Here is a 14,725-nt window from a genome sequence, read left to right on the forward strand (position 1 = left end):
ATAATATATTTAGATATTTTTCAGTGAACTTTCCGAAAGCTAGAACGGAACCGGATCTGGACAATTTTTCGAACGGAACGAGAGCGCGAAAATACCCAGGTTCCGGGTCCCTGGTTATAATATTAAAACGAAATAACACCCTTCATTCTTTCTACCCAAACCTAGGATTTTGACGTTAATAACTCGCTATTTTCGTTATTGGGAGGCTTCGATAATCAAGACTCTTTAAAAGACCAATTTCTGGACGATTCTTGTAATATATATTTTTAAAACGGCATAACTCAGAGGTATAATTAAGTAATTGCTGCATTTTTAGATATTTTTAATTTGAAAAGCGGCTAAACGACTTTTTTAGTCGAAAACTATCCCCTCAGCTTTGGGGTTCAAAGCTGATCGAATTTTTTTCGAAGCGCACCTGTGAATTGAGCCATTTTTATTATTTTTTTAAATTCATTGTTTTTTTAAATGTATTTTTCTAAATATTTTACATGTTTTCAATATTGTTAAAATAAATTAAAAGTTTTTATAAAAAAATATACATAGATATAGGCATGGGCGGCTTTTAGCCTACAAATCTTCCCGTTCATTGTTTCAAATTATTTAGTCCACCCGCCCTTAGTTTTGGGGGAAAACTCCACTCACCTATTGTTTTATAAATTTTACATCTGCTTTCTACCTGTTTTTAAAAATTAATTGGATTGGTTAGAAATTTATAATTTTTGAATTAGGCAAATAATTTTTAATAAATATAAACAGCCCTCCGCCTGTAAAATATTTATTAAATAATTCGCTCTTAAGACCCAACCATTGATAAAAAATTTGTCAAACCGGCCTATTTTTAGCATCACCTTTAAAAGATACCACCTTTATATATTATTAACCACCTCGAACGATTCTACGAGATTATCATGCATGGGTGAAACAATTTCGATTGGTTATTTTTTGAGATTTATCTTTTGAGCATTTTAAAATACTTTATCTTTATTATGCATTTTTTAACAAAAAATTATAATTATTATAATATACCATTTTACAGTGTTGTGCAGATTTAATGGATTAACAATTTTTTGCAAGGTAAATAATTTTATTTGCAAATAAATTTAAAAATATGAAAATGTTCCATTAACTATTAAAAAATTATGCTTTATAACAACCACCAATGTATAATGAAAGCTATCATATTACTTATATATTATTAAAAAAATATATTTTCAAATGGGTTTATATTTGAACAAGTTGTACCATTTCAGAGTAAAAAAAATTTAATAAATAATAAACTATAAATATTTATGCAAATTTTAATATGGCATGAAATTACAAGAGGGGTGTTGCTATCGTTTTCTAAAATCGAAATACGTCATTTATTATAAAAAAAATTTGAAAAGTATTAAGCCATTTCCAGATAGACCTTTTCACAACGATTTAGGCATGTATTTCTCTAATTTATTATTTATTCCTAAACAAAGAATTGGTCGAATTAATTTTTTTTGCATTATAAGATATTTAAAAAATAGCTGATCGCAAACTCTCTCATCAGAGACCTTCATGGGCCTATACACGACCCACAGGCCTAATATTATATTTTCTAGCCAGCCTAGGTTTTTAAATTTTTTTTAATGCGCTTAGCTTAGCCAAAAAATTTTACTTAATTATTGCAATTTTTTTCTTCAAATAATAAGTCATTTCAGTATAGCAAACAAAATGATTGCCTAAATACACTCACTGAAATATTGAATATTTTCATTGAATACAATAAATTAAATTTTCGAAACTTTGGAATTTTTAAATATTAATTACTAGTCAGGCCTTAAAATTTTTTTATTGCGGACCTGGACTTAGCCTGATAAAAAATCCATGCCTATAAAGGTCTCTGTCACCCACACGCCATTTAATCGTTAATAAAAAAACACGATTTTTATTTTTTATTAACGATCAAATAGTGGCAAATTTAAATTATGAAAAATAAATAATTTAACCCAATATTATCCTTTTGGTAACAAATAAAATTGCTGAAAACATGTCTAGAAAACAGCTTTGAAAAAAAACGTGTTTAGAAATGGCTTAATTGCAATCCAATAAAAGTATCATTGAAATCAATATTTTTTCTAGTATTAAAATGATTGACTCAAAAGTGGTATATAATAAGCATACCGGCTTTGAATTCTAAGTAGTTCACTGCTTTATTTCCTTGTTTTGTTTGTAGTTGTTAGATATTTCAAAGGATTAGATGTATTTATTGACATATAACTTGAATATAATTTTTTTTTGCTCTATCACATTTGTAGGATGGACAGCATCGTAAGTAAAAGATATTTGAGTTATGGTTGACTTTTGTTACATCTAATGTGGCGAAAGAAACTGATGGTGAAACTGGTGGTAGACATGTCGATTTGAAATAATGTCCATTCCTTTGTATGCTCTCGTTGACGTATCAAGAACTGGGTTTTTTTTATAATTTTGTTAGACCTATGTCACAAAACTATATAAGAAGAGTAAGATTGGTTTGTCTGTAGATGTATCCAAATCGATTGTTTTCAGAAAGTTACTCAAGCAAGTATTATTTTTTCATTGTAACGTCAAATAAATCGAATAATAATATTCGTATATTTTTTAAAAGCCTTTTTCTTGTACGCTAAGAAATGATCACTTTTTTACTATTAAGCTTGTGCGTGGCTTAGAGACCTGCAAAATGATTTTTTTTTCTGCCCTAGACCACACAATCTTCTAGGCTTGACCCGTTCCTACTAGCAGCTTGAAATTATACTCAAAATATTTATTTTGTTCTCTATTTTTAATGTTATACGTTAAATTTAAATATGCAGCGATAACCTTGATAATTTAATGATGTTTCCCTATTTTATTTATTACAAAATTATTCTCCTGGTTTTTTTTAAAAATCTCTTCTTATTATTTATAATTATGATTGATCACTTAAGGCTTATAGAAAGAATAGGAAGGAAAATTTTTCGGGCCACGAGCTGCGCCCATATTTTGTTGATAATTTTCTGGCCGGTCCTGCAGAGCTCTTAGTTTAGTTTAAATAACTAATTTCGTTTTTCATAAAAAATAATATCACTAACACAACTGGCATAGTCACTCACTACTAGGAATTCAGATGGGGACTCTGCTCCAAAAATCTTTATGATGCATCATTTCACCATTGGTCCAAATAAGTCTGTTATATCAAAAAAGATTACTAACCCAAAAAATTAAAAAATGTAACACGAATAGCGCAGTTTACCACAAATTTGTTCGTGTTACTAAAATAATTTAACATTTTCGTTTTTTATTATCAGGATCTAGAAGACAAAAAAAAATATATATATAACAGATAGAATTATGGTGAATTTAGAATATATTTAATTCTATATGGTGCATTGTAGTATTTTGTTTTTTAAAAAAAGATTAAATGGAAATATGCACTTATAGAAATTTTTTTTAAAAGAAAATTTAGATTAAAAAGAAGAAGAAAAAATTCTAAAAATAATAAAGAAAGGATAAAATGATTAAAAAAATTGAAATAATAATATTAGGTATAAGATAATAGGCTTTCTCATCCATTAGATAGAATATATCCGTTCTCCCTGTTTAAATTATTACTGTTTTTGATTACACTTTCTCTAATTAGTCTTTTGAGTAAATTCTTTTTCTTGTCGAGGACATGACAATTATTGAAATTAATAACTTATTAGGATAAATATTTATGTGTTTCGCAAGGGTAAGAGGCTTGCCTATCGGGAACAAAATAGATAACTAAAAAATAAATAGTTTAATTATATAAATAAACAATTCCAAACACAAATATACTAACTATCACATCAAAAGTGCCTTCCAATGATTTAAAAGATTTTTCTTTGGAGTCAATCAAATAGATTACCAGGAAGAAAATATATAAGACAAATATTTTTTAACAAATAATACTACAATAAATATATTAATGATTTAAAAAAATATTTATATATACTTTTCTTTCCTCTAACGTTCCTGTTGAGCACTTCTTTACTATTGCTAAACAAGTTTTAGTGGAGAGGCATGATTATTTATTTTAGAAAATTTGCTACTATAAAAAAAATATATGATTTTGTTTTGTTTACTTTATAATATTATCACTAAATATCAGAGTTGTTAAAGTAGCGCGCTACTTGGCGCGCTTTCTTTTTTGGTAGCTATAGCTAATAGCGGCTACTTTTTTTGTAATCATTTAATTATTAGCGCGCTACTTTTAAAAAATATAATGAAGGTAAATATAAACATGAAAATTTAAATATAATATCATAATTAATTATAATATTTATGATTTATTATTAATTTTGAAATTAAAATATATTTTCAATTTTGTAATTTATATTTTCATTTGTATTAAACTTAAATCACGTGTTAATAATTTATAATGTCATCGCTATGGATATCCAAATCGTTGATAGTGATTCAGACATTTATATTAATGAAATGGAAGATACCAGGGAAGAAAATGTTCTTAATACCTATAATACAAATTTCCCATTCCCTAGATTTGAATAAATTTTTTAAATAAATATAAAAACCAATACTGGCTACAATTATTTGTTTAAAATGTAAAAAAAATATTTCCTCAAATCAATCCAGATATAATCTCAAGAAACACCAAAAGGTAAATTGTCATTTTTACATTCTAATAGTATTTATTTTATAAGACTGTTCATGCCAATAGTTTTAAGTTAATGGAGAAACATTTAAATAATTTTGGTATAGGCGACTCTACTTCCATAAAGACTAATTCAAACCAAATTAATTAATAATACAAATACCAATATTTCTCAGAAATTGGCTGATAAAGTTATTGTTGATTTTATAATTGATACAGTTCAGCCAATGACCTTGGTTGATAATCCATAATTTACCATGATGATCAAGACTCTATCCCCTGGTAAAACAATTTTATATCGCCAGACACTAATGAAAAAAATAGCAGATAAAAAGTTATTGTTGATTTTATAATGGATACAGTTCAGCCAATGTCCTTGGTTGATAATCCATCATTTACCATGATGATTAAGACTATCCCCTGGTACAACAATTTTATGTCGCCAGACACTAATGTAATATAGCAGACTCTAAAGTGATGAAAGATGCTCTAATAGTAGAGTTATCAGAGATATCATATATATGTACCATGGCAGATAGTTGGACACATAACACTAGGTAAAACTTATAAAATACGACAAATTACCATAAATATTTATTTTTATAATCAAAACTAACTATATTTTAATATTTATAAATGCTGATTTTATATATTTATATACAATATAAGCAAAAAATAAAACAAATTTGTTTCTAAATTTTTTTTATAAAAAGTAGCTAATAGTGCGCTACTTTTTTTGACAAATAGCGGTAGCGCGCTACTTTTTTTGACAAATAGCGATAGCGTTAGCGCGCTACTTTTAAAAGTAGCGATTAACAACTCTGCTAAATATAAATTGAAATGAGGGTATGAATAATACAAATTGGAAAGAGATATTATAGGAGCTATCCACCCAAAAAGGTAAAACTAAAATAAATCAAAATCATAATATCTCCTTTTAAAAATTCAGTAGCGGAAGCGGGAGCTAGCTCCTTCTAAAAAGCAGCATTAACAACTCTGAATACATGTCATTTAATATTTCTTAGCCACCCCACCTTCTCGCTCATTGATAGGTAATTCGCCAATCGAAGACATTGTAATGGCTGATAATCACGTGATTCACACATCTCAGCTAAGACACGATTTTGAAGTCCAAAAGGATCCACTTTTTAACATCCAACCACACAAGGTGATAAAATTTTAAACTTTGTTTTTCTTTCAGGGTAGAATGAATTTATTTTTTTAAAAAAAAAATTCAATAAGAGTTGACATAATTTGTTTATAATTCTCTCAAAGCCATCCATATTACCGCCCACTCTTTCCTTCAAAGCGCTCAAACATCGCAGTGATCTCCAAAATCACGATTTGCCATCACCTGCTGGTAACACGGACTCTGATGTGGAACTCGCTATGGCGGATAATTTACAATTTTTCAAAGAAAATTTATTCAAAAACTTTAAACCTGACGTCGATGATGTGATAATCGTAATAGATAACGTTAATAATGGCTCGATACACGATATTAACAAGAATGGGTTTTGTCCAACAAGATCAGTTGGTAATGTTATAACTGATCAGCATGTTAGACCATATCCACTAGGACCGCTCAAATATGCCTCCCCTACAACCAAGTTTCTCATTCTTTAATTAATTTTTTTTGAGGTCGAAATTAATTTATATAATTTAAATAAATGTTTATTCGGTACATTTAATGTCCATAAAAATAAAGTGCTTTATTTGTTAGTCTTTAAGATTTAAAATTGAATAACGACTGAATTGAGTCATAGAATTTTATTTTTGAGTCTATATGATTAAATTGATTGAAATCCCGATTTGAATTAATCATTTTTTTATGAATCAATTCTTTTTGCTTGTATTTTAAAATAATTGTTAGTTTTTATTTTTCAAATTAAAACATTTTTATTATACCTCATTTAAATGATACTTTGTTTAACAAGTTTCTAGTAATTGTTAGCAAAATTTTTTCTTTTTATCTCTTTCTACCTCGACTAAATTAGTAACTAATTTAGTGAAATAATTAATTTCGTTGTCCACGATTTTCAAACAAAATTCACATTTTAATTTAATTCAAGTTTTATTTTAAAGAAAACAAATCCTACATAATTTTTATTTTAAATAATTGCTATGAAAATTTTTTTAAAAATATGATTAATTGTTTTAATGGAAGCTTGTATATTTTTCAAGTAGTTATTTTTGGAAGATCAAGAAATATTAAAGATAAAGACGATTTATTAACAAAGACACACTTTTGGAGACTTCCATTCAAATTTCAAGATGTAAATAATGATGCAGCATTCATGAAAACATATCTTTTTAATTTATTAGGCTCACTATTAAAGAACTCAAATAAGCAATCTTACAAAATTGCTAATACAGATCGACTATTCATTACATTAAGATTATTATTATTATTATATTGATTTTTTATTTTTTGAAAATAGATATTTATATTAGACAAATCCTTTAGGCTTGGCTTATAGAGTTTCCAAATCAGTAGTTTTGGAAGTATTTGGAAGACTGTACTGTACAAAGTCATACATATGCCAGAATCTTCTGAAAACGATTCAATAAAGTCTGATATAAGTTTTGAGATAGTATTTTTCAATGATACAGATGTACCTTATACTGTAGAACTTGCTGCAGACAATTTTTTATTATATGTTTGCATCTCAGGTGTCATATTAGCATAACCTCGTTCACTAAATGGGTTCATAATACTTTCATTAAGGGGATATGCTACATCAACAACAAAAAGATATGGGGAGGTATGTGGCATATTTAAGGATTTGTTTATCATTTTCGAGCGAATGTTTATTTATTAATGCTAGTACCATCAGAGTGTTTCCCTATTTATAATTAGTAAGCAACATTATTAATATTTATATTTACAATAATCTCATATTACCATCATTAAACATCTTTTATTACTGTCAGTAATAGCCTCGAGTCTCATATTGAAAAACTTTTATAAATAATATAAGATACCAGATAGAGGCGGCTTATTTATCATACCGTGGTTTCCTATATATGTATTTATTTAAAAAAGTACAATCTAAAGCACCACATTGAAAATTTATTTCTCAGTATAAGATGCAATTTTCTTGAAATCTTTTTCTGAAGTTATGTCAAATGTATGCTTTGTTCAGCTTTCTAAATTGCTGAACATATTTCCAAAACTATTGTCGAAATAGTTTGATTTGAAAACTCTCTATTTTCAAAAATTTAATATAATAATAACTTAATGTAATGAATAGTCATTCTGCATTACCAATTCTGTAAGCTTGCTTATAGAATGGTGAGTCTTTCAAATTATAAGATAATAGAAGGAAAGTTTCATCCTAAGAATTCATAAATCCTGCATCATCATTTACTATATCATGAAAAGTTAAATGGAAGGCTCCAAAAGTGGGTTTTTTAAAATAATTCTTCTTTCTCTTTATCGTTTCTTGATCTTCTAATAATAGATAAATTAGACTACTGGAAAAATATAGAGATGATTAAAAAAATTAATTTGTCAAATTAAAATGAAAATTTAGCATATTGTAATTATTTATAATAAACACTTGAAATATTTTAAAATACGAATTTAATTTAAGATGCGTGGACAACTGAATTAATTAGTTCACAAATTGTATTTTTCGCCTATCCCAGTCTAAGCAGTATCAACCTTATATTTAATGTTGTGATCTGTATTTCTTGGGTCACATAATAAATTTTGCGCCTTAACATCATTGAAAAATTCAAATACATTCATTAGTTACTAAAACTTTGTACTAAATTCTTAACTTATTTAGTCTAACTAGTACTAGGTAAAATGATTATACAAAATAAACTATTATAAAAATCAAATTCCACAAGGAAACAGATGTTTAATGTAATAAGGGAATGCTCGATTACTTTGGATTCAGATATCCAAACCGGTATTTTGTATCGAATCTAAACTGGTAAATGATTTTCTATCCAAACCTAAATTGGACCTCTAAAAATGCTTGTGAACCTCATGATTTTATGTTTATAAAATAATGTGAAAATTATTACTAGTATTATTAGTCAAAATTCTAATTTATATCCTAATTGTTTTAAATATTATTAATCAATTTTAATTGATAAGATTTTTTAATATAAACTTCCTATTTTTATATTGAAATAAAAAATTGTGCTTTCTTTACATATAATTACAAATGTAAGTTTGTATACAAAAAAATTCAACCCGGTTTTTAGAGGTTCGAATGGAACCGATAATTATATTTTAATAACCTAAACCATGTATATGGCTTCCCTTATCATTTTTTCCCCATATGATCATTCTATCTTATTGTTAAAAACAAACTATTCTTTATTGAATTAGATCGGGTTGCACAGAAAATCCTACGGTTAACACTTCCTTAACCAAAATTCCTATTGTAAAAAACTGTCGCTCTTCTAACGTCAAACAAAGTAATGATTTGTCCTTTATTGCAAACTTTTTAAATGAAAAAAAAATATGATTTTGAAAAAATTTCTCATACACAGCTTCACCCTCTCCCATATTACCGGCTTTGTCCAAAGGCTCTCGCCTGCCACCAATCATCTCACCCCGTCAACCTATTTTCAGCCTCAGTAGAAATAGTAATACTAATGTTAGTGACGAAAATAGGAGCAATGCGATTAACACGAAACAGCAAATTTTACGAAATCACGACATTAGTGCACTGCCTGCCGCAAAAAATTTGGACGTCTTTGATGTAATCAATTGCACCAATGATAAGAATAAGGCCCTTATAAACGACATGTTCCAAAGGTTGATACCTTCAAATGAGGATAATATCAATTTTTATCAAAACTCTCTATTTGATATTGGCACCACTGAACGTTTACCCTTTTCTTCGAAACAAAGTCATTATGTCAAAAGAACGATTGATTCTCCCATGGGAATGTACGGTTCGAACGAAGAGGTTCTATACCATTTATTTATTTTTATATAAACTTGTTTTCTCTTTTTTAATCACATGTTTTCAATCTAGCTAGCCCACTATTAACACTTTCTTTTTATGGCTATATGATCACTCCAACGCCAAATAATTATTTGCTTTTAGCGGACAAAGGAAATTATATTATCACTATTAATATTTAACATTTATAAAATACATTGATTATTTTAATTATAAATTATATTTTAATACATTTTTAGATTTTATGGAATTGCTATTTTAATTATTCTTTTCGCAATTAAAAAGCACCTGATTTGTAAAAGAAAATTTCTATTATTTATAGTATTAACAAACACGTTTTTAATGGCTGATTCAGAAAAATGATGATATTCTGAAGCAATAGACCAAATATCATAAAGCTTAGATCTGGATGATAAAAAAATCCTTATTTTGAGCAACATTCTGAATCTGATCGTTGTTAAAATGTTACAATATGTGATAATGATAAAAGACAACATAAAACTTAAAATGAAGTGTTCCTACTCTTTGGCATTGTATTTTGCTGATGCTCGAAGTCGAATGTAACAAAGGTCCCATTAATAACATGTTAATGGAGAGAGATGATCTAAAATTATTTCATTCATAATACAATTTAAACTCTTTTTCCTAAAAACATCATAAATTCCTGTGATTTTTTATCCTCTCAAATATTATGTACGCCAAAATTAGCATCGTAGGATTTTGTTTGTCAATGAACTGACATATTTTTCCTCAATTTTAGGCCTTAGTTGCACTTTTAGACCTTTGATTTTAAAAGATAAATATTTTATGACAAGCATCTAAAAGAAAAATGTAATACACCCGTTTAATTTATATGCCAATCTCATTGTTGCTGACAGGCAAATTTTCCAAATAAATTGTGAGATATATATTAATTCCCAAAATAATGGCTGATAAACATTCATCCAATTATCAGGCTAAGCAAAACAATATAATGAATCATCTAGAAGAATCATATTTGTTATTTTCTTTATCTTCAATAAATAATTTATTCGATTTGGAGGAAAAAAAGAAAATGGTAAATTCCACGGTTTTTAGTTTTAGCTAGAAAAATATTGTATCTCGGCTATAAGCATAACCAGTAACTGTGTATTCTCAACAGCGTGACTCACTTTAAACTGAAGATCCTCATGATTTCCTTCAGTTTTAGATAAAATTATTTTTATACAAGATAATTATCATTTAAAAAAATTTTTGGATTCCTAATTTATTATAATTTTAACTATAAGTGAACTAATAAATTATTCCGAAAATTTTTTCAAATTAATTTTGAAAAACCGAAAATACTTTTTCAATGTAAAGGAATTCAGCGTGACGCTTCTCGCCGATAGTTGTAAAGGTACGCAGATTAATTGTTCGAATATTTAAATATTCTTTTCATTATGAACCAATAGGAATATTATCGTATACGTCGAATATGAATAAATGATTGATTCTGTTTTCGAATTATTTAAAGAACAATAAACAATTTTCAAAAAAGTTATGTTTTTAAAATTGCAATTTTATTAAATCAGAAAATTTAATATTTGTTGTATGAAAATTTTATATAATTTTTATAAAAAGAATATTCAAATAATTCTAATTAAATATTTATTCATATGTATTTATCAAATACGAATACACTATTATTTGTATTCAAGAAAAGGCGATTAATATTTTATGAATTGTATACGCTTTTTCTTATATAATTTTTTAGCACAAGCAAAGCAAGAGATTAGAACGGATGATCAAAAATAGGGAAAGCGCTAGTTTATCTAGGAAACGCAAAAAAGAGGTTAAAATAAATATATATAATCATTAAAACTTGATCCCAAAGTAGAATCACTTACGAAACATGACTTAAATCAGTGGATAGCCACCTTTTTCGATTTATTTAAAGTGGTCAAAATTTATTTAAATATTCCAATTACTCTAATCTTATATCCATTTTATAAAATATAGTCAAAAAATAAATGTGACAAATTATTAAAAATTATCTTATATCTTACTAAATTTGTTATATATATATAATGGGTTGCATACACATGTCAAATTTTTTTCGCCAAAGGTATTACCGTGAATGAACTGCTAAAAAAATTTCGGCGAATACATTATCATGCTAGTATTTCTGAGAATATATTATTGTGAATTATTGTTGCGTATGTATTACAGAACATCATCTTTGTGAATACCATAAAGGCATTGTGACTATTTCGGCTGTAAGTAGCTATAGGTGTCTATTTGATTTTGCTGACTAGATAGTAATTAGTATCTGATTTTTTACCGATGGGTAATCACGTCCTATGCTCATGTTTCTAAGTTCATAATATATTATGTAATTTTTAGCGAAAGGGTTACAGCACTATTGGAATTGAAATAACCTTTTTTCTCTACTGGATAGAATACGTAATTTAATTTCATAGGAAAAGGGGGATTTAGAATTTATGAATTTAAATGACGACTGTTGCTTTTGGAATTAATTCTCAACATGACTTTATGCCAAATATAAGATAGATTTATTTGTTATAACGGACTGAAATTTTCCAAATAATATTTACAATGAAAATATATTTCTGACGATCACAAAAATTAAACTACATCGTTCACTCACAGAATTCCCAGGTCAAAAATTCCAAATTAATAAGGAAATTTTTTTTGTAGGACGAAGCTCTATCTTTAGGTGTGGAGAAGAGTTATTGGAAGTTGATTTATGTTTAATCATATTTGTAATTTATTACTCTTTACAAAATCATTAGTATTTATTCATTATAGTGCTTTCAAATTATTGCGTTTTTAAAATAATATATTACAATTTGGTAAACGTTTTTTTTGCATTTTTTAATATTTAATAAAGGCGAAATAGTTGGGGCTTTAGATTTTAGTTTTTAAATGTTATTTTTTGGCAACCACTTTTTTAAAAAAATAAATCACTATAAATTTGCTAGTAGGATTTTAGCCATACAACTTATATTTAAATAACAATAACTATTGGCCCAGTACACGTCCCAATCTGGATTTTGTATAAATATTAGGGAGTATAATGTCTATCTGTAAAAAGAATTTGTAAGAAAAAATATCAGTTTTCTTTTTATGTTTTGATAATTAGATGATTTTCACTAAAATTTTATTTCTTGTTAAAGGGCTATTATAGAGCTATAAAATTTAAATTATGGCTTTTATTTTTTGAGATATTTAAAGTTAATTAAATGAAGTGCATTTTCAAATTTTGGCGTTTTTGAAGATGGGAATATATCAAAAGTAAGCCGATTTGAAAAGTAAAATTTAAAATTTTTATTAGTTGGTATATATATACAAATTTTTTTAAAAAATAGAAGCGGATTGAGAATCGAGTTTTGGTTGATTTAATATGGAGTACAACATATTTGTAAATATGAATTAGATGCGAAATTTGTTAGCTAAAGGCTGTTGTTATCTATAGTTATTATATATATTTTTTTTCTGAATTCAATTAACAAAATCTGAAAAAATGGTATACCTATAATTATATTTATGTGCGTTAATTAATGCCTATAACTTTGAGTTTTGCCGTTCTTTATTTTTCTAAATAAAACGTAACATCCCTTGTTTAAATTGATGTGAGATTTTTAATTCTATAAAAAAAATTGAGTATGCTAGTTCGGAAAAAAAAAGTTAACCTTAAATTATAAAAAAAGTATTGAATAAAGAAAATCAGTTTGCTTTTTTTAAAATAGTCTCTAGCGCCAATTTGACAAATTTGTAATTCGTCATTTGCGTTTGAAACATTCAATTTATTCGCACTATTATCCTGTTTAGTTTCGATAGAATTTAAAAACATTTTATTATTTATAAAAAAAAAATTTTTTTAATCTACATAAAAAGCATGCGTATATTAAGAATATATTGAAAAAGATAATTGATATTAATCTAACCAAATATCTAATACATAAACTCTAGTAGGCAACGTTTCGATGAAATTTATGAAAAAATATTGTTAATGAATATTATTATAACCTTAGCACAAATCAAGCCTTACTTGAATGCACTTGCGGTTATTCTTTAACAGTAAAATTTTCGCGGCAATACCTTTCAGCTAAGCTTCACGTTAATAACATAATACGTGTAAAATAGTATAGAAAGAAGGGAAAAAAACAAAATGAAGCATTTTATTGTTAGGAGAGCAGAGTTTCAAACAGACGTCTCCTTCTGGTCCCCACTTATATGCCATATAATAGGATTAATCTAAAATAGGTTAGAGAGGTTAGGATTAGCCCATTAGGATTTTTATAAGTTGTCTGGCTTCTTAAAAATGAATTTACATAGGAAAAATTCTGAATTAATTTTTGTAGTAATGACCAGAAGAGTTCAAATTAGGGCTGTGCCGATCCACTTTACCACCCCCCTTTGAATAAAATGTATTTAAGAAATCAATATTTTTTATGCAAAAAATCGAATTATGCATTTAATTTAATTTTTTTATTTCTACAATAATTAAAAAAGTTTATGGATATTGGTAGTATTAAATGAATTTTTCTTTATTCTTCCCCGTGAAAGTAGATTTCTGCAGAAAACGCATTTTGCAAAATTATCTTTGAACTTTGGGTGTTCTTTTCTATTTTTAAAAAAAAACTTTTAAAATATTATAAATCTATTTTAAAAAATAAATAAAATTTAAAGGGTGTTGTGCATTTGCATTGTTAAAAAAAATCATTCAGAAAGTATTATTAATGTAAAATAAATATGAATAAAATAACAAAAAAAAAAGTAAAAAGATCGGATCGGGTTTTTACAGGTATCGGCTCGATCCAATATTTTGGAAAACGCTATATCGGTGACAATCCTATATTTAATATCGGCACAGCCCTAGTTCAAATAAAATTTATTCTTAGCGTATAAATTTTTTTAAGTTTAAAATTTTATTATGAAATTTTTAGCCCGCTAAAATACTTTACACAAATTTCACCCCCCTCCATTGTGCTTTTCGGATTTCTAAAAAATATTTGGCATGATATTTAAATTAATGAATTATTACTTTTAGTATATCAAGAGCCTGGAGAGTAGGGTAGAGCAATTGTCCAAGGAAAAGCGGGATTTAGAAATCATTAACGGAAGTCTGAAAACCAAAATAAATTCGCTAGAAACGGAGGTTTAAAAGATTTGTTAATTTTTATTT

The 14,725-nt window shown here is 26.8% G+C and overlaps 1 protein-coding gene across 6 annotated transcripts in view; it reads left to right on the plus strand.

Annotated features, from left to right (window-relative positions):
- Nucleotides 1–14,725, plus strand: part of LOC135931284 (uncharacterized) — a 52,192-nt gene that overhangs the window by 14,345 nt on the left and 23,122 nt on the right. For all 6 annotated transcript variants that reach the window (XM_065468283.1, XM_065468316.1, XM_065468324.1 and 3 more), the window contains exons 3-9: nt 166–253; nt 5,677–5,792; nt 5,900–6,234; nt 8,973–9,061; nt 9,137–9,558; nt 11,291–11,368; nt 14,591–14,698. In XM_065468283.1, coding sequence (XP_065324355.1) covers nt 166–253; nt 5,677–5,792; nt 5,900–6,234; nt 8,973–9,061; nt 9,137–9,558; nt 11,291–11,368; nt 14,591–14,698 — 1,236 coding nt within the window. The remainder of the gene's footprint in view (nt 1–165; nt 254–5,676; nt 5,793–5,899; nt 6,235–8,972; nt 9,062–9,136; nt 9,559–11,290; nt 11,369–14,590; nt 14,699–14,725) is intronic.

This window comes from Gordionus sp. m RMFG-2023, chromosome 1, assembly GCF_954871325.1.
Source record: "Gordionus sp. m RMFG-2023 chromosome 1, tfGorSpeb1-WG-v2, whole genome shotgun sequence".
NCBI lineage: Eukaryota > Metazoa > Nematomorpha > Gordioida > Chordodea > Parachordodidae > Gordionus > Gordionus sp. m RMFG-2023.